The 24,334-nt window shown below is 41.6% G+C and overlaps 2 protein-coding genes across 2 annotated transcripts; both read right to left on the bottom strand.

Annotated features, from left to right (window-relative positions):
• Nucleotides 1–2,364: 2,364 nt before the first annotated feature.
• On the bottom strand, nt 2,365–14,341 carry IMPA1 (inositol monophosphatase 1). The gene is made up of 10 exons (XM_081919862.1): nt 14,185–14,341; nt 11,713–11,781; nt 10,741–10,874; nt 9,009–9,113; nt 8,328–8,373; nt 8,089–8,197; nt 6,783–6,891; nt 4,984–5,135; nt 3,810–4,263; nt 2,365–3,639 (listed from the first exon to the last, which is right to left on the bottom strand). Exons 2-9 carry the CDS (start codon nt 11,773–11,775, stop codon nt 4,145–4,147), a joined length of 837 nt encoding a protein of 278 aa, XP_081775988.1. The 5' UTR covers nt 11,776–11,781; nt 14,185–14,341; the 3' UTR covers nt 2,365–3,639; nt 3,810–4,144.
• Nucleotides 14,342–16,265: 1,924 nt separating this feature from the next.
• ZFAND1 (zinc finger AN1-type containing 1) lies at nt 16,266–23,003 on the bottom strand. The gene is made up of 8 exons (XM_081919915.1): nt 22,858–23,003; nt 21,564–21,606; nt 20,576–20,615; nt 19,546–19,673; nt 19,368–19,459; nt 18,278–18,399; nt 16,675–16,830; nt 16,266–16,566 (listed from the first exon to the last, which is right to left on the bottom strand). The coding sequence occupies exons 1-8, from the start codon at nt 22,910–22,912 to the stop codon at nt 16,396–16,398; spliced, it is 807 nt and encodes a 268-aa protein (XP_081776041.1). The 5' UTR covers nt 22,913–23,003; the 3' UTR covers nt 16,266–16,395.
• Nucleotides 23,004–24,334: the final 1,331 nt, after the last annotated feature.

The following is a 24,334-nucleotide window of genomic DNA, read 5'->3' as shown; positions in this document are numbered from 1 at the left end:
GTTGCTTTTTAATGTAAGTGAAGATTACGTTATATGACATTGTGAAATCTGTGGAGGAATGTCTGGTTTGAAATGCAAGACTGTACACTTTTATATGTGAATGTCTACAAGACAGCACACTTGGAAAAGTATGTGAAATACAGAGCAAAGATAGCTGAGCTACCCCCTGAGAAAAAATCCAAATGCCATAATCATAGGGCAATTCCTGATATCCTTTACTCTGTGTGAGACTTGGAAAATACTGAATTTAGCCAGGCAACAGTGGAATCCTAAACCACCCAAATATGGGATCTTATTCTCTGGAACCAATCCCTCTAAGTAAAGCTATCTGGCTTTTATTACTTGAGGGATGTCAACAGCAACAAACTGATGTACAGCCAAAGAGACAGTATGTTTGCCCGTTTGTTTTAGAAATCTGAACATACCATATTGGTGTGTTAGCATAAGTGAGAGTATATTAGTAAGCGGAAGCAATGTACAGCATTTTAACTTGGGGAAATGAGTCCCTCTACTGGCTGGCTAACAACTATACAGGACACTTCATTTTCAATGATGCAACTCATGCAAAGGAATACGTATTAGTTCTTTTTCAAAAGGATGAACTCAAGTGTAGCCAGCCCTTCCCTTGCACAGGCACACCCTTACTATTTTACACACCTTTTCCTCTTATTGTTTCCAAATGCCTCTTCTCAAGTACATCTCTTCCTTGCTTTTTTGTTAAAGGCAACAATGTGTATGGGACAATGCCAAGGCTACTCCCATCAATTATGTTACGACAGGACATTCGATCACAGGTGCTGGATATACAATTTTAGACTAGCTTTTAAGAAAACAACTATCACTGAAATACATGTTTTAATTACTGCTCAGTGAAGGTGGCGCTGGAGCATGCAAATTTCTGAAAATAAAAGGCAAGAATAGTCACGGTCATTTTAAAGCCAAAAATAAAGCTGGACTTTATTTTACATATATTACTACAACACTTTTCAAAGCAATTCTCAACTTTACAAAGTAAAGCTTCTTAATATTAGCATTCCCCGCCCTTAGATTTTATACAAAAGCTCAGAATTTATCTGGCCTGCTATGCTAAATAATCATTCTGAAGACAGTTGAAGTACAGGAAATGTCTCTAGAGCTTACACTTGAGTTGTCCCCTTGCATTGGTGCTATAGTCCATGCACTGCTAAAATCTAAACACTGGTGATAAATCCTATACACTAGGTGAAGGGGTTGCCAACCATTTTTAGGCCTATGGGCAAAAGTACAAAATAAAGAAACTGTGTTGTGTGGGTACCACAACCCTGTATGAATATGCACAGTCACTAACACCCTCCCTCCTCGCCAGCAATATTTGATGGAATTGTTTTTGCTCCCAACCTCCAAAATCTAATGGTGGTGGCAATTTTCCTGGAGAGAGAAGCTAGGGCTAACCTTCCTTCCGCAGCAATCTCTGGGAAGAGCACCTCCTTGCAAAAGTTAGACTTTTATTATCCCATTAGGTTTAGGCTTATTTCCAGCCTAATTTCAGCAGGGGGAAGAATTGAGACAGGACCCTGTGGGTGCTAGGAAGCTCTTCTCTGGCCATATGCACACCCATGGGTGCCAGATTAGCAACCTAATGTTTCAGGACAATGGCGGAGGTTCATGTGACTAGGCCATAAGCCCTGTTGGTTATGGCTGAACTAGAACATCTAGCATAATGAAAGCTCTAATTATGGAAGACCAGAGGACCATTAACCACGTGCCTACAAATATTACATTGGGGCAAGAATATTAATGGCCCAAAAATGGAAACAAGAGGAACTACCAACTTTGAATGAGTGAAGAATGAAACTTATGGACTACGCAGAATTGGATAAAATGACTGGAAAACTCAGATATCAGAAAGATCACAAATTCATCGAGGACTGGGGAAAGTTCACAGATTATCTGAAAAACATATGTGATGAACAGACAACGCTAGTGGGTTTTAAAGAGGTTTTGTGATAGTATAAGGTATATTGTAAAAAAGAAATAGAGATGGAAGGATAATATTAATTGGCAATATTATATATAGAAAATGCGTGAAGATAGGAAAAATGGATGATTGATGGAGGTGCTGGTGGAAGTTCAAAAACTGGATATTTGAAAACATGGTTGTATGGACTAATTTGTAAAGGAAAAATCTAATAAAAATTTATATATAAAAAAACAAAAACAAATATTACATTGGTGGCACTTCTCCACGGTTGCAAACAGGTTGCCTGTATATCCGAAATAGCATCACGAAGTGAATCATCACAGAAAACTGCTAGTAACAGAGCTATGGTTCTATCAGGAGACCTGTATTTTATACTGAAAGCATTTTGGCTGTCAAAGTTCCAGCTGTGCAGGTACAAGCTTTAATGTATGAGTCAAGTCAATATTTCTAGACACCACAAGGCTACCTTCCTTACACCTCCCAATACTTCTTTACAGTTAAACTTTTCTTTCTAACAGATGGCAAACATCAGCTATTTTATAGTACATAAGACTAACACACGCAGCTTAACAGATAAATCCCTGAATGAGCGTTAATCAGAAAATGTAACAAAAAGTCTTATGTCATCTTAAAGAAGACCAACAAATATATTAAAGGAGAAGCTTTTCTGGGCCATAGCTTGCTTTCTGCAAACGACCTACACAAGCTTATGCCCTAATTGATTCATAAGTCACTCTTTAATGCACCACAAGACTTTCTGCTGCCCCTGAAAGAGCTATTGTTTACTTTCTTACTCCACTTCAGCTGATCAAACACTGACTTCCAAAATAAACCAAGAAAGAAATATCTGGAACTTCTCAAAATAAGGCTATAAAAATTTCCTGTGAAGAATGTTCAGTGTAAAACTCAGCCAAATGTTTACTCTCATATTGACAATAACAGTTCCATGATTTTTGGCCAAATATTTTTACACTAGTTTAATAATTAGGTATTTGAAAGAGGGCGTGCCTGTCTTATTTATTTTTGCATTTGGAATCTATGTTATAATTTCCCCTTTTAAAACACCTTTTAACAGTTATTGTGAAGGAGAAAGGAAAAACCACAATTCTGTGAAAAGCCGCAGAATAATAAAGCCAAAGCTAAACATCTTTAAGTACCATAGATTTCAGTTGACAAGATTTAAGCATGTGCTTTTATGCCACCATTTCACACACAATGTTTTCAAAATGCTTAACTGGATCCTGACTTCAACTCTGACATCCTGTGCTCTGCATATCAAAGATGATACTGATCAGGCCAGTATCAACAAGGTTGATATGAAATACAATATGAGGTGGAAAATACAGAAAACAGAAGTTGGCAAATGCAGAAGTTTTGTGGCCAAACTGGACACTGCGAGGGAAACAACAGGGCAGTTTTTCCATCGTTATGCTAACTTTGCAAGGAAGACTTGGCAGGCAGATATGTGCTTGCTGAGTCTCCCCAGCAAGTTCTGCTCGCATCCAGCTTTGTATCAGAAAATGTGTTTGGCTGCAGAGAAAGTCCAGGGAAATTGTGCAGGAGAAACTGTGGGCTGTTCAGGAGTTATGCATCTGCTCCACCTGCTGGCTGACCTGTCCTTGCAAATGCCTGCACCCACCCACTCCATGCTTGTATTGACAAACATGATTTTGAAGCCACTTACCGTATTTTTCGCTCTATAACACACACTCGACCATAACACGCACATAGTTTTTAGAGGAGGAAAATCCGTAGGCATGCCACCCATAGGCATTCCCTCCATAACATGCACAGACATTTCCCCTTACTTTTAGGAGGAAAAAAGTGAGTGTTATGGTGCAAAAAATACAGTATTTGCAAAGGTAACATCTAGTTTGGTCCTCAGATTACAGAATGAGTCTCTGGGCCCAAGATGTTTGAAGCAGAAATCCTACCACCACACCCCATATGTTTTCCTGTAAGAGACATAAACAAGGTAATGAAACATTATTAAAAAAAGACAGAACACATTTCTAGGAACTTTGGGAAGGACTGAAGCATCAAGCTTTGAAATGTCAGAATTCAGCAACAAATCTATATCACGTGCCCTAGCACAAAGGGTGCATTTCACATTAAAAGCTCTTTTTAAGTATACAGACCAGCTGATAGGAATTGTCCATAACAGAGATGGTGCAATTATAACATTTAATTTGTTTCGTCATCCCTTTGGTAGGGAATGATCTGAAGCTCTTTTGCTATCCGCTCTGCTAGTACTTGGCTATTTGCAGCGATTATTCTTCTTGACATCAAATCAAATGGTGCCCCTGGGGACGAGAAAAACAACAAACACAACTGATTTACAGTGTTATTTATGAACTAATATTATGAAGCAGGGTTTTAGCTATAATTATCAAAATACTCTGGATAAGTCATGTGAAAATTTATTAAGGACCACTCCAAAGTAACCTAATAATAATAGTAATAGTAATAATAATAATAATAATAATAATAATAATAATAATAATAATATACCACCTTTCACCTGAAGACTGCATAGTGGTTTACAGTACAGGCAACCCCTGTCTGCTAGTCATACTAATCTGGTGTGTTTTCCAGGACAAAAGTAGTGGGTTAAATCCTGCAAAAACTTGAGACCCTGACAATCCACTGGATGGAATACAGTGGTACCTCGGGTTAAGTACTTAATTCGTTCCGGAGGTCCGTTCTTAAACTGAAACTGTTCTTAATCTGAAGCACCACTTTAGCTAATGGGGCCTCCTGCTGCCGCCGTGCCGCCGGAACACGATTTCTGTTCTCATCCTGAAGCAAAGTTCTTAACCTGAAGCACTATTTCTGGGTTAGCAGAGTCTGTAACCTGAAGCGTATGTAACCTGAGGTACCACTGTACACTCAAATTCTAAAGCCCCACCTACTGTTTGCTAAACTGACAACCGTTAAAGACATAGAACACAATCAGAATTGCACATCCCTCAGTTAAGAAAGCAGAAATTAACTGGTCTTGTTACATTGCCAACATATTTTACCTGAGACATCGAGCAGCACTCCGCCCGCTTCCATAATGATAATGCCAGCCCCTGCCATGTCCCAGCAGTGAATGCCCATCTCGTAGTAGGCATCTGCTCCTCCTGCTGCCACCAGGCACATGTTTACGGCTGCAGTCCCAACTGCTCTAATCCTAAAACAGAGAAAGTATATTATCGCAACAAATTCAAACCCTGCAGTTTCACATTGAAATATTCACAGTAATCACCAGTCATTCGAAATGCAAAAGAAGCAGATGCAAACCAAATCATTTGACCTGGGTCTCTTTCAGTGAGATAAGTTAGTCGTGACGCAACTTAGGTCTCTGTGAAACAGTGTCTTCTCAAAAGTAAATCCTATTGGGATGAATAGCGCTTATTCCCAAATATGTGAATTTAGGAAAGCAGCCTCAGTCTGCACGTTATTTTTAATGGGAGCACACTGCTGCATCATATCATTCCTCCATTAAGTCCTAAATTATATATAACGCCCCACAATGTGTGACCTCTTAAGCACTTTACAATAGCTGACTTTTTGGCCTCTTAATAGTGCCCCCTTGTGGAATTTTTGGCCAGGACATTCACGACAGAACACCAGATTAGGCTCACTTAACTGCTATAAACATTGACATTCTCTGCCTTGCCCTCGCCTTCCTGCATCAACTGAAATATGCTTTTATATACACACACAAGCAAACATTTTTAAAGAAAGGATAGCCAACACTACAGTTTTAAAGACTATTTGTTAAAAAAACTAAGTTGTGCCTCATTCTAAACAAGCCTCTTTGATGCCATGTAGATCTCAAGAGTGCCTTCCATCAGCTTCAGCTGCGCCCCTATCTGGACAGGGATAGCCTAACTTCTGTCATCTATGCCAGCGCATAGACCTTCAGGTTAGATTACAGCAGCATGTTATATGTGGGGTTACCTCTGAAGACAGCTCGGAAACTTCAGCTGATGCAGAATTCAGCAGCCAGGTTGCTTACCGGGGCAAGACAGTTTGAGCATATAACACCAATCCTGGCCTGACTGTACCGGATGCCGATCAATTTCTGCTTCAATTCAAAGCGCTGGTTTTTACCAATAAAGCTTTAAACGGCTGAGGACCACAATACCTCAAGGACCACCTCTTTATGAACCATATGAACCATTGCAGACCCTATCATCATCTGAGGACCTTGTTTGTGTGCCTTGTCTGTGAGATGCCTGGACGGCGGTAACATAGGAATGGGCCTTTGCGTGGTGGCTCCCCACTTATGGAATGCTCTCCTCAGGGAGGTTTGCCTGACACCCGTATTACATTTCTTTAGGCAGTAGGCAAATACTTTCCTCTTCTTCTAGGCCTTTGGCTAATTAAACAATCTAGGGCTTGCCGATCAGAATGTCAGCGGTTCGAATCCTCGCGACGGGGTGAGCTCCCATTGCTCAGTCCCAGCTCCTGTCAACCTAGCAGTTCGAAAGCACGTCAAAGTGCAAGTAGATAAATAGGTACTGCTCCGGTGGGAAGGTAAACGGCATTTCCATGCACTGCTCTGGTTTGTCAGAAGCGGCTTAGTCATGCTGGCCACATGACCCGGAAGCTATACGCCGGATCCCTTGGCCAATAAAGTGAGATGAGTGCCACAACCCCAGAGTCGTCCACAACTGGACCTAACGGTCAGGGGTCCCTTTACCTTTACCTATGGCCTTTTGAACTGTTTGTGGGAGGGTTATTGTTTTTTGGTAATGGCATGCATAGACTGCCCTGTGACCTTCGGATGCAGGACAGTAATTTAATAAATAAACAGAAGAAGAAGACATACCCATGAATAGGAATGTTCAGTAGTCTTTGCATGTTAGAAAGAACAGTTTTTATAACCTCTGGATCACGGTTGGATCCCAACTCGGACACTAAGAGTGCTTTTGTAATATCTGTAGAGAGGTTGGGGGGGAGGAAAGGTAGACAAGTCTGACCATTACTTTAATTCAGATTTGGTTGTTGTAGCTCAAAGGAAAAACAGTGAGTGTTTAAGAAAAGTACTCACACAATGTTCTCCCCACAGCATATAACTCATTAAACCATTATACAATATCTATACAAATGGTTTTATTGCCTTTTGCTCACAGAGTTCATGATCTTTTGTACTTTTACCTTACTTTACTGTACACCACTTCAATAACTTTTGGTTGTGAAGCGGTTTATAAATCTGCAAATAAATAGAAATGTCAGGATTTGGCCTCTGCTTCCTGCACTTACCTGAATTTATACAGTGCCCTTTGGTGAACATATGGTCTCTAATAAGATCAAAAAATAAGCACAAGACTGATACATTGGCCAACCCTGCTGCTTCAACCTTACTTGAAGGAGCAGATTTCACTTTGCACCCAAAGGTTCTCTATGGTCTTCTGAGCTGAAAATTGTGTGTGTGTTCCTACAAATAATACGTAAAACGAACAGTGAAGCTAGTATGGAAAAACACTCATCACATTTTGTTCACATGAATGATCTAGTCTCCAGGATAGGGTTCTCTGGGTGAAATCATGAATTCTATTCTAATATAGTGGTACCTCGGTTTAAGAACAGTCTGGTTTAAGAACAATTTGGTTTACAAACTCTGCAAAACCGGAAATAGTGTCTGGGTTTGAGAACTTTACCTCATTCTAAGAACGGAATCCAAACGGTGGAAGGGCACCGGAGGTGGGAGGCCTCATTAGGGAAAGCGCGCCTCGGTTTAAGAACGGTTTTGGTTTAAGAATGGACTTCCGGAATGGATTAAGTTCGTAAACCGAGGTACCACTGTACATCTAAAATAAATTTAAGTCAACAATTGGGTCTTTGCAATTCTCAATCCACAGGGTGAAATTCAACATTGTGCTAAGATGACCATTCTGCCAGCACAAGCATTTCTGCTTGCTGGAAATAACTATCTCCCCTCTCCTTCCCGTGAGCACTATCCTGAGGGTTCACATCACCCTTTACAGTAAATCTGGGGGAGGCACAGTGAGAGGTGGAGAAGCCCTGTTGTGCTAGTGGAAGTCATTCTGCTGGGGCACCAGGTTAGTTGAATCTGACCCATCACACTCCCAATTTTGTATAGTCATACTGCTATATTAATGCAAAAGCCGTACCTTGTTGCTTTGATACTTGGAGCTTTTGCCCGTTGCAAAATGCTCCTTTTCCTTTCCTGCCAGTGTACATTTTGTCTTCTACACAGCTGTATACAATTCCAAATTCCATCTGCAACCAAACAAATGAAATATCATAGGGGGGGGTTACGCTTTCAAAAAAAAGTTTACATTTTGTGTGTAGGCTGCAATGGTAGTATTTTACTTTTTTTACTGTAGGTTAAAAAGAAATTATAAGTTACCTGTTTCTTTACAACAAAGCCAATTGAAACAGCCACAAAGGGGAACCTTGAAAACAAAAGAGATAAGCATATTGCACTTGTAAGCTCAGAGGCATAGTGTTAATGATTGACAGGCAGCATGTGTTCAACTGTAAATTAGAGAACTAAGGCAATGTTTTAACTAGCTACTCCTAATCAAATACAAACTGGAAAGCAAAGTCTAACATGACCATCTCACAGCACAGCACAAAGATCTTACTCTGATTCCAGAGGGGGGAAAGCACAGAGGTATATTGCACAAGGCAATCATGCTCGCTTCACTATTTTCACAGGGGAGAAACAAACCATGGCTTTTTTTTAAAAAAAAATTCTATTTATTAAGCTTTTGCAAAATACATTAACAAACCATGGCTTAATGTGATGTCCAAATCAAAGACTGCAATTTACCGGTAGTTGACTTAAAAACAACAACAACAACAACTATGATCAATAAGCCAAGAAGAAACATTGCTTAGATATGGTGGTTTGTTTGGAGCAAACCCAACTGTAATCCCTGGTTGATGTAAAGCTGAGAATGGGATCATAGTTTGTTTCTTCCCAGTGCTAGTGGGGAAGAGTGAAGTGGGTGTGATCGGTCTGTGATTTAATGTGACACCTAAACACGCCCACCGTGACTCTAAGAGAAAGATGCAAAAAACATACCTGTGAACAAAGTTAGTCGTTCCATCAATAGGGTCAATAATCCAAGTGGGATTATCTGTCAAGGTACTTTTTGCACCAGCAGCAACAGATTCTTCTCCAATAAAACTAAAGGGATATTTTTTAGAAAACAAACAAACAAACATATACAGGATTTACACCTGTCACATATAGATCTTAAAATGTCACAACTTCAAAAATGATCATTCATCCAACAAATCATTTATGGAACATCCCATTCTCCATGGTACAGATTCATTTTATGCACAGGAAATAGATAGCCTTAAGAAGCCTTGTCGGATTTATTTCAGCTTCCTAGACTAGGCAGGATGTAGTCCTGGCAGCCCACAGTGGTCTTGTGGGCTTGATGACCCTGGACAGCCCACAAAGAGGACAGGAGTGCAACAACCTTCCCCACTACTGCCTCTGTCCTGGTGTGTCTCTAAAACTCCATCTTCCATGTATTTTTGTGATCTCCTTTTCATGTCACATAAGCCAGAGATCATTACAATATCTTGTGGGAGTGAATTCCACAAAGTAGTTATGTGTTGTATGATACAGCGCTTTCTGCTATATATCTGTCATATATGCTTGGTAAGCAATGAGGTTGCACTTGAAAGCTCCACTATATTGGATCTCCCCATATAACCCAGCAGAACTTGCTAAAGTAGAGAGAGCCCTCTGCCACCACTGGTATTTTGCATCCTTCCTTTGCACCTGTGTGAGACTTTGAACCTAAAATGAGTCCTAGAACTGGGATGTGGCAGTTAATAGATTTATCCTGTCTATCTCCCCTAAGCACTGGCCAAAGAAGAGGGCTAGATTTGTCACAGCAGGTCAGTTGGGAAGTCCTAACCTCTTGGATCAGGCTTGCTCTTCTGTCTTGAGAAACAAGATGCCCATGTGCACATTGCTGTTCTCTGCCAGACTTGCCTCACCTTCACATCGCCTGGCTATTCCCCACGTGACAGTGATTTCATCTCTCCCAACAGGAGCAGCCCACTTCTCATGTTGTACCACACTGATAAAACGTGTCTGACCTATAATCCATGTCCCAGATCTATGAAGCTGTCACAACCATATCTAGTTAGATATAATCTGACCTTCCCACTTTTTTTAGGATCTGCAAACTCTGTCTCTATAGACAGCAGGCATCCTCTCGCCTGTTCTACACGCACAACACTTTGAATGAAACATAATCTTCCCACATATGCCTAATAGCATGGCGTACCATCTTACAATTAAGACTCTTGCTGACCTGCAGTGACTGAAATCACTGGTATGCTCACCCGCAAATGATCATGGCTTGCCTGCATCCCGGGCAATTGGGCTACTCCTGCCTAAGCAGCAACCATAACACCATGCTGACTCTCTGATCCACCTCTTCATATTTGCATAGCCTGTCATTCATTTCTCTTGGCTTCTACCACACCCTTGTGTCATCCTGCCATTTTGCCATAACTGAAAGAAGCTTCCTTAGTTACTGCCTGCAGGTGTTGGAGGTTCCATTATTCTCCCTTTTCCCATCCTTACCTAACTAGAATTGAAGTGTGATAAATGGAGGTTATGCGAGACAAGCACAACTTAAAATGTAGAAAAAAACTATTTTATTAGTTTATCAGGTTCCCTGTGCTTATTTTGAGCCATCAGGATCAAAGGTTTCATACCTGTACTTCAGACACATCCTTCCTCTCCCCAGTGATAATAAAAAATCAAGTTCTAAAATATTCTGTACCTGTGAGACGGGTATTTTTCCTTTATAGAAGAAATAAGCATATTTTCTACTTTTTGATCAGTGACAGTCACTAGATCTGCTGGAGAGCTTTTAATCATGATAGCTATGTCCTTTGTTAGCGCTTCCCGGACTACCTGCAAAGAAAATTAATTGCATGACATTTTTTGAAAACAAAAGTTAATGCAGTCAGTTGCACAAAAACATTTCTTCCCTCGTGGAATAGGCAGAAGCCCCAGAAATGTGACTTAGCACATCCAAAGCCCTCTCCAAATGCTACTTAATGGTGTTATGAACAATCCCCACCTAAGTGCTACTATTCCAGCCTTTTCAGAACATATCAGATTCTTTCTGGTACAAAAAAAGAAAGAAAGCCAGAAACCACCAAGGGCAATGGGAAGATTACAAATGCATTACAGTGTCATATGGATGACTTCTCAAGGTGAGTTGATGGGGAATGGCAATTCCACAGTAAACAGCTCATCTGAAAGCAGCCATCATGCTCAGGCTTGAACACAGCCATTTGTGATCATTGCCTCCTATCCAAAAATGACTAGCAGAAAGGAAGTACAACATGTTGTAGAATGCTATATTTTTGGACTTCCTTACAAAGCTTTTCTAAACCTTCCCTTTGTTTTTATATTTTAAAATGGAGTTGGTCTCCTTATTTGTTCTGCAAATACCCATCGCTTTATACTGCTGAAGTACTAAACAGAAGTAAAAGCAAGATATATACATTTTTCAGAATAATTATGTGCTTACAAAAATTCAAAGCAATAATGATAATGATGATAATGATAATAATGATAATAATGATAATAATGATGATGATGATAATAATAATAATAATAATAATAATAATAATAATAATTTATACCCCACCCATCTGGCTGGCTTTCCCCACTCTGGGTGACTCCCAACAGAATATTACAAACATGATAAAACATCAAACATTAAAAATTTCCTGAAACATACCTCTCCAGCTTTTCTTGCTAAAATAACTGCATAATCCATGCATTCTTGCCAAGGGTCAGCCATCTTTCTCTAGGAAACAGAGCATACACCACCAAATTATACTAATCAAAAGAGCAAACAACACAACACTGAAGATGTGTTAAAATGCTAAATCTGCAGGTTCAAACTATTTCAACATAAACAATACTATTATTTTGTTTCAAAATGCCGATATCAAAGCTGCAACACTGCACAATACTAGGAAATAAACTTCTCTTCAGTCCGGAGCAGTGCACTATTTTGTACTATGGGCTACACAGCAACTACACAATTTCCTGTATGTTGCCAACCTGCATAATGTCAGGCAGATGCTGAGCAAATTTGTGCTCCTGCATAAATGTAGCAAGAGACATGCCCTTGCCACAGATAACTAGAACTGGCAGTGACTTGCAGTAGAAGTATTGTGTTCACACAATTACAGAGATTATAAAAGCTGATAGAGAGTGATGTGTATAAATATAAGTAAGTGCAACATGGGGAAACTTGCAGTGGGAAGATCACTTATAGCTTATTAGCAATTTCAGACTGTAGGCTACCTTAGTATGTTTCTGCACATATAAAAGTTAATAAACCAACAGAGACCAAATGTATGAAAAGTTGTTACTCATGATGTCCAACAATAGCATCTCTGCCATGTTTTCCAAACCTTTCAATCTTCCAGACAAACAGTTCCTAATATGCTACAAGGTTGCTGTTAATGTTTAGCTGTTGTGAAAGATCCAGCAAATGTGTTGTTTAGATCAGTGTTTCCCAACCTTTTTTGGGCAAAGGCACACTTGTTTCATGAAAAAAATCTCGAGGCACACCACCATTAGAAAATGTTTAAAAAATTAACTCTGTGCCTATATTGACTATATATAAAGTAACTCTCTTTAATAGGAATCAAATAAACGCAAAGATAGTATTTTATAATTACTTTATTATGAAATAGTAAGTAAACAGAAATATGAAAATAAGACCTCTTTCATTTACCTTTGAGGTTTGTCTCATGAAAGTTGCCTGTTTCTCCGTGTTTTCACGCAGGCGAACAAAATAGTCCACATTCTTGTTTTGAAGCGAAGGGTGTTTCGTTTGGAGATGGCGTTTAAGTTTGCTTGGGACCATAGCACTGTTAGCTAGCTTTTCACCACACACCACGCACAGTGGAGTTGGTTGGTTTGCATCTCCGGTGAAAGTAAATCCAAATGAAATATAGCTTTCGCTATATTGCCTTGTGCCAGAGAATTTGCTTGAGCTAACCATCTTTGCTTTCTTTTCATGCCCACTCATACTTGGGCTCTCATCTGGCTCCAAATTTTGTTCAGAGTCCAGTTCTTTTCTTTTCAAAAACTTTTCCATCACTGCAGTATCCGGCCATCCAATTGCCACTGACAAACGGATACAGACCCCTTTTTTTTACAGCACAGCTCGCACAAATGTACACGGAACACCCTTTTCGAATTAAAACACACAGTCTCACGAGAGCAAGGAGCAGCGATTTTATATTTTACGAAAAGAAGTCGCTAGTCCTCATGGTGACAGGGTGGAAAATATTTAAAAGCAGAACCACCTTGAGGAAGGTGGAGCCATATCACATCCCGGCAGGAGGCCTAAATTGGTGGAACGCTCAGGCCCCGCCTATTCAAAGAGGACTATTAATTTGGAGAGCTGCTATCTTCCAAACTGTGAGACGACATGGCAAAAGGGGAGCCCTGAATGGAACTTTGCGTTTTTGTCTCAACGCCGGTCTTGCGCTGCCGCTTCCCGTGCTCTCAAGGACCCGGGAGGAGGAAGGGAATCCTGAAGGCGCGAAAACCTCGCCTTCCGCCTGCGACAGCCCAGTAGGCCGGCCGAAGCGAGCGGCGATGGGATGTGGGAGGGAGCTCGCTCGCCGCCCCGCGTGTGCTCGCCGCCGCCGCCCCGCCTCTCGCCGCCCACATCACACCTCTCCCATCAGCTCCAGTCAATGTGGCCAATAGCCAGGGATGATGGGGAAGTTAATCCAATAGCACTTGGAGGGCTACACTTTTCATTTATCTGTTATTTCAGTGCTATATAAAAAGGCTGCATATAGTTAGGGGGTCTAAATATCACAAAACAAGGATTCCTCTTGTTACCCCTGAGTTTTGCATGATTTAACAGAAATGCCTGACACGGAAGGAGAAGAGTTGTATTTAGCTGCCCCTAAACAAACAAACAACCCGATTTTTCAGTTTAGATACTGATCCTGGGCTTAATCTTAGCTACGGCCCAGCCCCGCTATATATTTAGTTGTGGGTGGGTGGGGTGCAGACCCCATGAGTGCTTGCAGAGCAGATTCTCATCGCGAAGTAGGGGAGGAAGGCAGTAGAAATAACGGGGGGGGGGGGGTAAAAGGAAACCATGGCTGCCCCGGAACTCATGGAAATGCATTCAAGAGAAGCCCCACCAGGCCCCACCAGGCCCCGGGCTTACCGTCAGCAAATCGAAGCACTGCTCAGATCAAACTCCTCAAACGGAAATCTACAAAGCCGGCGGGCGAAAACCTCCGTGGGAGGAAAACGATGACCTTTGCACCTCTCTCCGTTATGTTTCCTTCCTCGCCTCTTTCTTTCTTAGGCAGCCACCGGTATTTTTTTTTTCCAAGGGGCGCGGCTAAAAGCGGAAGGAAGGCGATCGCCGGCATCCCACCGTCGTCCTGGCAACACTGGGATGCCTCTGGAGAGGCGCAGGGGCGGGTGGCTCTCCCTTACCAAGGGGCGGGCAGGCAGGCAAGCACCGGGCAGCCTCCTGGCTCAGGCGACAGACCCCTTGGGGACTCAGATGGTTGGCTGCTTGCCTGACTCGCACTTATGAAAAAAGGAAGCTGCTTCTCAAGCAATGGCGACCTTTCCCTTCAGGACCTTGATAGATACACAGTTATCGTTGGCAAATGCCCCTGAGCATGTGCAGAGTGCATTTTAGTCCGGCGACGGTTTGTTTTTTTTTAAATAACAACTAGAAATAGATGAGAGTGGTAGAAAGACACTATGGTTGATCTGGAGCAGCCTTTCTCAACCTGTGGGTCCCCAGATGTTGTTGAACTACAACTCCCATCACCGCTAGCTAGCAAGGCCAGAGCTCAGGGATGATGGGAGTTGCAGTCCAACACCATCTGGGGACCCACAGGTTGAGAACCGCTGTTGGCGGTAGCCCGTGTTCAGCTGATGCTGGACTACAACTCCCAACATGCTCCGGGCTCGCTAAGGCTTATGGGAGTTGAGGTTCAGCGGCATTTGGAGGACCAACGGGGAGGGGACGGACGCACACGCGGAGCAGCGACTTGCGACGGGCGGGTTCCCTGCAAAGGGAGCTTCCCGCTTTAATTCCCTTTTGTCTTGCAAGGCTTTGCTGACATGTTTGGGGCGGGGTGGGTTCTTTTTGTGAGGTTTCTGGTATTTATTATTCTCTTTAATGGGAAGGCAGGCAGATATTGGCACACCAGGCTCTAACAGGCTATGTGATGCTTAGCTGGTTCAGTTTTAGTCTATCTTTTAAAGTTATTACTGATGGCACGTTTGTAGCTGACTTCAGCAACCGCTTTGTTGTGTGACCCCAACGCTACATATATACGTCGATCGCGATGGCTAGGGGAACCTGAGACTGATTATGGTCGATCACAGGTCGATCGCTGCGCTCCTGGGGGGACGGGAGGGAGATGCTGCCCTGCCGCCTCCGCTGCACTCAGTGCTGACAGTGGGGTGGAATGGGATGCTGCCTGAGGGAGGCGGGAGGTGGGGGGCGGGAGAGAGAGAGAGAAGCAAGGAAGGAAGGGAAGGAGTTAACACACAGGAGCCGGGGGGGGGGGCAGGGAATGAGAATCACGGAGCAAGGAAGGAAGCCAGCCCTTTGGTTCCATCACTGTGCTTGTGCCGGAGTTAATAACAAGCTGGCTAGCGCCATACAAGCCGAGGCATCCTATTGGCCCTTGCGCGTTCTGATGTTTCTTGGGGGCGGGAGCTTATAGAGTACTGTTTAGATACCATCTGGGAGGGAAAGCGGGACAAACACATAGCTGTCAACTTTCAGATTTGAAAATAAGGGATCAGCAGCCTCGAAAATAACGGATCAGATTTGAAAATAAGAGATCAGCAGCCTCACCTGTCCCGGGGACAATCTACGAGATATCTAACAATCCGGGATAGCAGCGGGAAGCAGCGCTGGAATAAGGGAATTTCCCACAAAAAAGGGAAGGTTGACAGTTATGGACAAACATCAGCTGCATCTGGAGTGCAGTCAAAGGCGATTGTGTGGGGGAGGGTGTGTGTAGCTGTTTGTGGCGCCAGTGCGAAAACTTGACTCTTATGACATTCTCTTTGCTTTTAGCAAGAATCTTGAGATCTGAACGTGCTGCCAGTGACATAACAGCTGTAATTAAAGGATTCCTTTGACAATCAACGATCATTTCAGTATTATAATTCAATTTGGGGGTGGGGCTTGCACAAGCTCTAGTTCACACATTGCCCTAAAAGGCATCAACTGAGGAGCATGCATTTATGAGTAATTCCTTGGACTACTTTGAAATGGACATAAATCAGAATTTATTAAATTTCTTCATGTAGGTGATAAAAATAACACATGATGAAACTATAAACAGACTCTGTCTTTTGTTACGCCTGACAATCACATGCAGAGTGTTTTTCACGACTACTCTATATATGAAGTTGCATTTTCTAGAAACTGGACTTCATTATCAAGATATTCCAAGATCACATTTCCACCATTATTTAGTGGGGATTCTCCGTTGCTTATCCAAGATGCTAGTGTCTGGTCCAAAGGCAAAGCTTCTCCAGATGCCGGGTGGCAGAGTCGTAATTTCTGAAAATCCAGAGAAAGGGGGGGGGAATACCCTGTTGTTATTTCACAGCTCTCCAAAGAAATTAAAAATATTTGAACGATAAAAAATAGTTGCTGTAGTTGATTTACCTTAGCTGTGGTTTTGTTGTTATCATTCTTAAGGTTTGCTAAGGAAGCGGCAAAATCTATCACTTTACCAATGCTCCAGTTACTACTAAAGAACATGGGTTTGCTTTTCTCCTTACTCTCTTTAGGTAAAAACACTTGGAAGTAGATTCTCTCTGTCTGCAATAGAAAATGGCATTGATGCGGCTTTAGAAAGGAACATACTCCTCAGAAAGGAACTCTACAAAGAATCAGGGTCAGGTAAACCAGAGAGAAAAGGTAAAAAAACAACAACATATCCTCCAGTTGTAAAAAACAACATACCCAGAATGTCCCCTCCCCAATGCCACTACCACCAGCTGTTCATGAGGCAGGCAGGCAAAGAAAACATCAGGTCCCTACTCTTGCTCTAGCTGGGATGGTTTCATTTCATTTTTATTAGCTTTAAAAATGTGTTGTAGAAAGAGGGGATTATTGGGATGTTTTTGTTTTTATTATGTATTTTCTGTTTTTTACATTGTGATTTTATGTTGCGAATCATCCTGAGATCTACAGGTATAGGGGTGGGTTAATAGGGATAATGCTTCTTTAAAAGATGTTTTTTCATTGTCCGATATGGAAAGACTTTTGGCAGAAGGTAACTAACCATCAACAGAACTGTACGGAACGACCTTACATTTACAGAGCAAAATATCCTCTTGAACCCAGCACATGGAACCTCACAAAAGGACAATACAAATGGACTCTCCGTGCCCTTACCATAGCAAAAAGACTGATACTAATGAGTTGGAAAAATAAAAATGTGGCTCCCTTCTACGATTGGATCGACGACTTGTACAAACTTGCAACATATGAACAACTTGCATATAAATGCAGACTTGCCATGGATATATTCAGTGATATTCGGAATCCATTCTTACAAATACTGTAATAGGTTAAGATCTGGTGAAGCACAATAACAAACTTGTAAAATATACAGTTTTGGGTCCCCCCTCCTTTTGTTTTCCCTTCTGCACGGGTTCTGTTTCTTTCTCTCTCTCTCTCTCTCTCTCTCTCTCTCTCTCTCTCTCTCTCTCTCTCTTTGTGTCTCACCATGTTGGTACATGTATCGTTATGTACCTTTAAATAAAGATTGAAACTAAAAAAAAAAAAGATATGGGGTGGGGCGTTTTGTAAATTTAATAAATAAAAATAAAATACAAATATTAGTTGAATGTTATTGAGAGCTTTGAGGCTCTCAGTTGACAAGGATCTTTAGTTCACTAAAACTGTCCAGCAGCAATCTAGAATCCACTTACCTCACTCTCCCCACAATTCCAGGTGTTTCCATCCTATACCGTACTTTACATTTGTACAGAGTTTAATATACAAAGCTGCTGCATGTACAGTCCCTGTGGGAGGAAGATTTTACTAATGGGGCTTCATTGCTCTTTCCTTCAGGTCCTGCAGTTATTTAAATTGCTCTACAAGGACAGTGTAGTAGACAACACTCTCCTACACTTGCATTCCACTTTAGAAAACCCTGAACAAACACAATAGCAGAAGTACAGAAATAACTTTTGCTTCACTAAATATGGGAGTAACTGCAAACAGGTATGGTGTTTAGAGACAAATGAATGTGACTCACCTGCACCAAGGACTTATCCCCAGATGCATGCATTTTCAGTTTCATTAGGGCCACCTTTGCTGCTGTTTCGCTGTTCTTTGCTCCTCTGCCTCTTTTACTCACTGTGGCTTCTTTCTTAGAATCTGAGATTTATGCATGGACTCATTTTAGTAGCTATCACCAGTCCCTCTCATTTTGCTAAAAATGAAATATGCACCAGCATGAATGTTAAAGCTTCTTCAGAACTGGTGCACTGGAACAACGTGCAGCCTTCTCTTGCTTGTGTACATAGGATGGAACCTTTTTTCTGACCTCTGAGTACTATATGCTTGCCAGTAATCAACATGTGTCACTGCGAATGGGCCACACCAATATATAGAACTAAAGATGTTTAGGGGAGCTCAGATTTGAAGGAACCAACTTGATCCCACAGGCCTGTTTCAGGGATGGTTTCATGCAATAAAAAAATTACTGCTCAATTACAGTTGAGAACTTGTGGGAATGAAAGTGGTTCTTGCTAGCACTCAAGCTACAGTATTTTAGCATTAGGAAGTTACAGTTTGCCGTTAGAAAAACAGAACGACTTATTCCTGCAAAGGATTTCCACTTAGGTCTCATAGGAAGTAGACCCAGACATAGCTCAAGTACACAGATAAACAGAACAAGTCAATTACTTTTAGGAATTGTAGCAAGGAGATGGTTGTTGCAGGACCCAGCCTTACTTTCAGGACACAATATGAAATATGAAAAACATAGCTTCTCTTATCCTCTTTCTGTATCAGAAACCTTATTAAGGGCACAATCCTATGGCCCCTGAAAAGGCATTCTAGGGACCGTAGTAGATCTCCACCTCGGCCATGGAGAGGGAGGTCTGTGAGCAAAGGAAACCTGCCCTAAGAAGTCTTACCACCGTGGGTGTAGAAACCTGTGCTGTCAGTGTTCCAATAGCAATAAAAGTAAAATGGGGCATTCCAGGGGTGCTTTATCTACTGGCTCCAATGCTACCCTGCTTCTTCAATATGTCCCCACACCAGGAAAGGAGGAGTCTACATACAGTCACATATATTCTGCAGCAGAAAACTGTATTTTTAGCAAATCTTACTGTACCTACCTACAATATCTTTAACAAGCTGCTGGGTAACAGCCATGCGAGGTTTAGGGATTTCCAATTTTTCACATTCATGGTCCAGTTCATGGCGGTGACTGAAAACAATAGATGAAGAAACTCTCAGTAGTTAGTCTACAAGCTAATGAAAAACAAGGTTGCTTAGATTAATTAGTTTGCTCACCGAAAGCAAAAATGCTTTTCACAGGAAGGGCACAACACAGGTACAAGTTCTTTTCCATCACAACCTTTATATGTGCACAAAAAAGATTTGTGGTGATCTGGTTTCACCTCCCCACTTTTTAGATTTGCCTAAGACAATTTCAAAGGAAATTCATGTTACTTACAAATACACATCCTGAATTCTACTGAAACATAACCAGGCATTTTCTCCATCATGCATCACAGCTATTTAGTAGCTATCTCTTAATAAAGAGAGAGGATATTATGTTCTTAATACAATACCACTTTTGCCAAATGCCAGGTGGAAAGAGACTGAGTAAAATAAAATATGTCCAGGAAGTTACTCCTAATGAACTAATAGAAGCCATTAATCTAAAAGAAGTGCTCATGTACACTAAAATGCCTATGATTTATCAGTCACTTATAAGCAGGAAAAAGGACACCATAAAAGAATAACAGCAACTAAAAGCAACCAATTCACAACTTAAGGTAAATAATAAATACTCTCTAAGCAACCTAGGGGGGAAAGGCAGAGAATGGTCTGGTTTGCATGACATGCTAAGACATATTATGGGTCAGGGTGAACATGAGAGCTTGCAGACTCTGGAAGAGATCACAGCTGCTTTGTTCCAACACACTTATTTTGGTGCTGCCCTGCACTTAGCTAAGCCATGTCTTGCCTTAGCATGCCATCTGAACCCAGGCTTGTGGTTTAGCTGTTTTCAGATGAACCACAAGCTGTAACCAAGGTTTGTCTTGTGCATTATGGCTTGTGGTTTCTCTGGGAGAGCTAAACCACGAACTCTGGTTTGGATGACATGCTAAGCCAAGCCATTCACCTAAGTCTCAAGGTGATTTACAAGCATACAATTAAAACATAATTTGGCAAAAAGATCATGTGAATTGCTGAATGAAAACTTACAAAGCATTGCTTGCAAAATTATTCAGAATGAGTTTAAGGGAATTTCACTGTTAACTAAAATATTCCAGAGGTGTTGAATGCTACAAATGATTAAAAATTATCAACTTACCTCAGAACAACCATGAGCAGCCCGACTTCTGTGCTGAAGACTTAAAATTACAAAAAAATAAAGACCAACACATCATTAGTGTGTGAATTAACAGGAGAACAAAAAAAGACTTGGCACATTTTTTTCTGAAAAGTTATCTCAGCAAAACTAATCAAGAACGCTACAGCTTCAATTGAACAACGCTTTAAAAATACATAATAAACATGCATATTTTTGCTCATTCCTCTCCTCTCTGTTTATTTGTTAGCTATGTTGTTTCCCAGCCCATCCATCCAAATGTCTGAATCAGGGATGGTGAACTTGTAGCCTTCCAGATATAACTAGATTATAACTTCCACCAGCCCTGACCAGAGGTCATTTTGGCTGGGCTGATGGGAGCTGAGAATCTAACAGCATCTCAAGGGTGACAGGTTCTCCATCACTGATTCAACTACAGATTTTAACTTCCTCAGGGTTGGGACTATTTCATATATATTACTGTTCTTTTGTTTCTTTTAAGTGCCACAATGGTGCTATACAAATAAGAAGAGCAGAGCAATGCTAAACAGACAGATATTCCAGAAGGCAGTTAAGACAGTGCATCTCCTGCATCCTAACTGCTCCTGGCCAGTGGATCAAGGCCAGATTGTGGGTGACAGTGTAAGCTTTCATTTTCTGCCCTTCCATTGTCTCCCTCAGTTATACTGAGCTTTGTGGGCAAGACCAGTGAAGAAAGTGAGTTAGGATGCAGTGGAACTTTGTCTATCCTTCTCACTTCACTTCACCACTCCCATTCTCACCCTTGACATGCCCTTTGGGGCATTTACTCTGACATTGCGTTTGCTGGTTTGACTTAAGCCAGAAGGCTATCCCTCAGCACCCATAAATAAATATGCCTGGGTCAAGTCATCTATGTCAGTTTAAAGTGTGGGGAAGGATATGCCTGCAGGGAGAAATTAGGATATGATATATTTGGGGAGTCAGGATTGTAGCATAAATTCTTTCTTACCAGAAGACTCCTGAGCAGCCATCACAAACAAAGGGGAGAAAATCTAAAATGAAAAAGATAACACTCAAATGATTTTTTGATATTTTACTTTTCTGTTTAGGTTACTCGTGTTGTTTTAAACGCGAATCTTTACTGTATCTCACTTTCATTTGTAATTTTTGTGTGTGGGTATTTTGTAATACAGTATTTCATTTGATCTTTTAAGAGAGGTTGTAGAGAGCTGTTTTGGAAATGTAAAGCATTGTAGAAGTGATTTAAATGAATTCATATCTCTATATATTTTACAGGCGCAATAATAAGACAGTGACAAAAATAAGACAGATAATCTCATATGTCAATCAACACCTGTGCTGAACTGAAGCTGAACTGTTCTGGAAGTTTTGCTAATGCCATCTTGGTAGTCACGATAACCCCAGAGTTAACTGGAGGTTGTTGTAGCAATGAGCTCATATATGTTTACATTCACTTGCTTTTATATAAGTTAATTGGCTGGCTTTGCTGTTATCCTTATCTGTGGGCTTGGAGTGCTGGGCTCTGAGCCCAGAAAGGGGAGCTATCTGTAAGGTTTGGGTCAAGCGAAATGACACATGCTGCTTTGTGTATAAAGAATGTATAACTTTTGCTCGGGCGCGGACTAGCCATCTCCTTGCTGCGAAGTCCGTCCTGCATCTGCAAAGGCCAGAAGAACTGGCGGACTGATTTGCTGTAAGTCTCCAACTTCCTTTAATAAAGCACTAGAACTGGCCATTCTTGATTAAAGGGTTTTATATTGAGTGCAAGCTACGTTTTGTGATAAGACCATAAAATAAAACTTAAATAAAAGATAATTACTCTCCTACACATATACACACACACACTTGGCCTGGCAGACGTGAGCTCTAGCGCCTGTCCTTTTCTATCTAAGCAAATAGGCCACAGGATAAACACCTTTTTGCCTTCAGTGATAACCAGAGTCCTGGCTAAGCTCCACTGGCTACCAAGCAACAGTCCACGCCCACTTCTGGAAAGAGACACGCCCCTTAATTTGGTTACTGTCAACTATCTCCTCCCCTTTGCCTTCCACACCCATAGAAGCAAAGAGGGGCAGAACAGTACATTAGTCTACACTTCCGGAAGAGTAGGAGCATGAAGCCGCTCTACCCTCGAATCTCCATGGTGGTGCTTCTTCGTCCAATTCCAACTCGCCCCTCAGAGCTTAAACCTGAGACTCAGAAGTGGCACCATGAGGATGCAGATCCCCCTCCCCCGCCACGGAGAGTCCCATGGTCTGCCCTGCCGCTCAAGGGCTCCTTACCAAGCTGCCCGCAGTCCTCCACTTCACAGTGCTGTCCAATCTCCAGTTCCGCCATGTTGGTGCACAGCGCATGCGCGCCCCGCCACCATGTTCCGGCGGCTCTAAAAGGATAAATTCGGCTCCTCCTACCGAGCCGTGGTATCCCTAAGACCGCCCATTGGGCGTCATCGAAGAGGCGGAGCTTGAGAGATAGGTGGGCCGGGCTCTGTGTAGGAGCCGCGCCTACCCGCTGTCACGTGACGTCTGCCCTCTTTCTGATGTAGTTTTTTTTGGTGTGTGCGCGCGCGCACAGCGCATTTACTCTTATTTAGGTCTTGCACGTTTCCATGGGACTTACTCCCAGGTAAACGTGCGTAGATTTGCAACCGCAATTTTTAAAAATGGTTTTATATTCTACTTTTTATTTTGTTTTAAAGTTCTTAAAAACTTCCAGAGACCTTCCAGTATAAATTACTACTATATCACTTACCCAGGAGTAAACTTAATGGGCTTTACCTCTGAGTAGGTATGTCTAGTTTTGCATTATTATTAGTAAGAGCCCAATTATTTCAGTGAGGGTTGCTTCCAGTTAAGTAACTATAACTTAGAGTCTACCTTAAACCCCACTAGATGTGAGGGTTTTACTTCTGAGCAAGCATACTTTGCACTGTGCTGTCAGTAGGAATCTTCCTTGCCATTGCAATTTAAAATGACACATTAATTACCGAGGGATCTCTTTGGTTTTTGAATCTATACATGTAAAGCGAAGGATTAATCAAGGCACGCTGTTTGGTAGTCATGCCTATTGTAAGCTTTATGACTAAAGCAAGATGTCATGGTATCTTGTGTCTTGGTATCCTTAATACTGCTGGATATTTACGTTTATTTTCAGTTTTTTCTAACATAACGCTGGATTCATTGTACCCCTCAACGAAGCAAGAATCGCGTAAACTAGGTACTGTATTCCGTATAAAGCAATATTAAACCATCCTGCTGGATTTCCACCTCGGGTTCCCGAATCCAGATCCTTGCTAATGCAACAATTTGGGGGTTGGGTGGGGTCAAACCCTAAAAATCCGTAAAATGCGAATAACGTTGACCAGCCTCGATTCTGATGAAAGCTTATCATAGAATTATAGAGTTGGGAGGAACCCTGAGGATCATCTAGTCCAAAGCCTTGCAGTGCAGGAATATGCAGTTGCCCCATATGGGGATTTACCCTACAACCTTGTCATTATCAGTACAGTACCACACTCTAACCAACTATCCAGGCTAATAATAATAATAATAATAATAATAATAATAATAATAGTCTTATTTGCATTTAGGTACCACGAGGCTCTTAAGGTTTCCCAAGTTTTCAATCTGGCTCTGATATAATAATACTGTAGTAGTAGTAGTAGTAGTAGTAGTAAGAAGAAGAAGAAGAAGAAGAAGAAGAAGAAGAAGAAGAAGAAGAAGAAGAAGAAGAAGAAGAAGAAGAAGAAGAAGAAGAAGT

Source organism: Podarcis melisellensis (assembly GCF_964234715.1).
Source record: "Podarcis melisellensis genome assembly, chromosome: 7".
NCBI lineage: Eukaryota > Metazoa > Chordata > Lepidosauria > Squamata > Lacertidae > Podarcis > Podarcis melisellensis.
The sequence above is the reverse complement of the archived record's forward strand: the minus strand, read 5'-3'. Positions and strand labels throughout refer to the sequence as shown.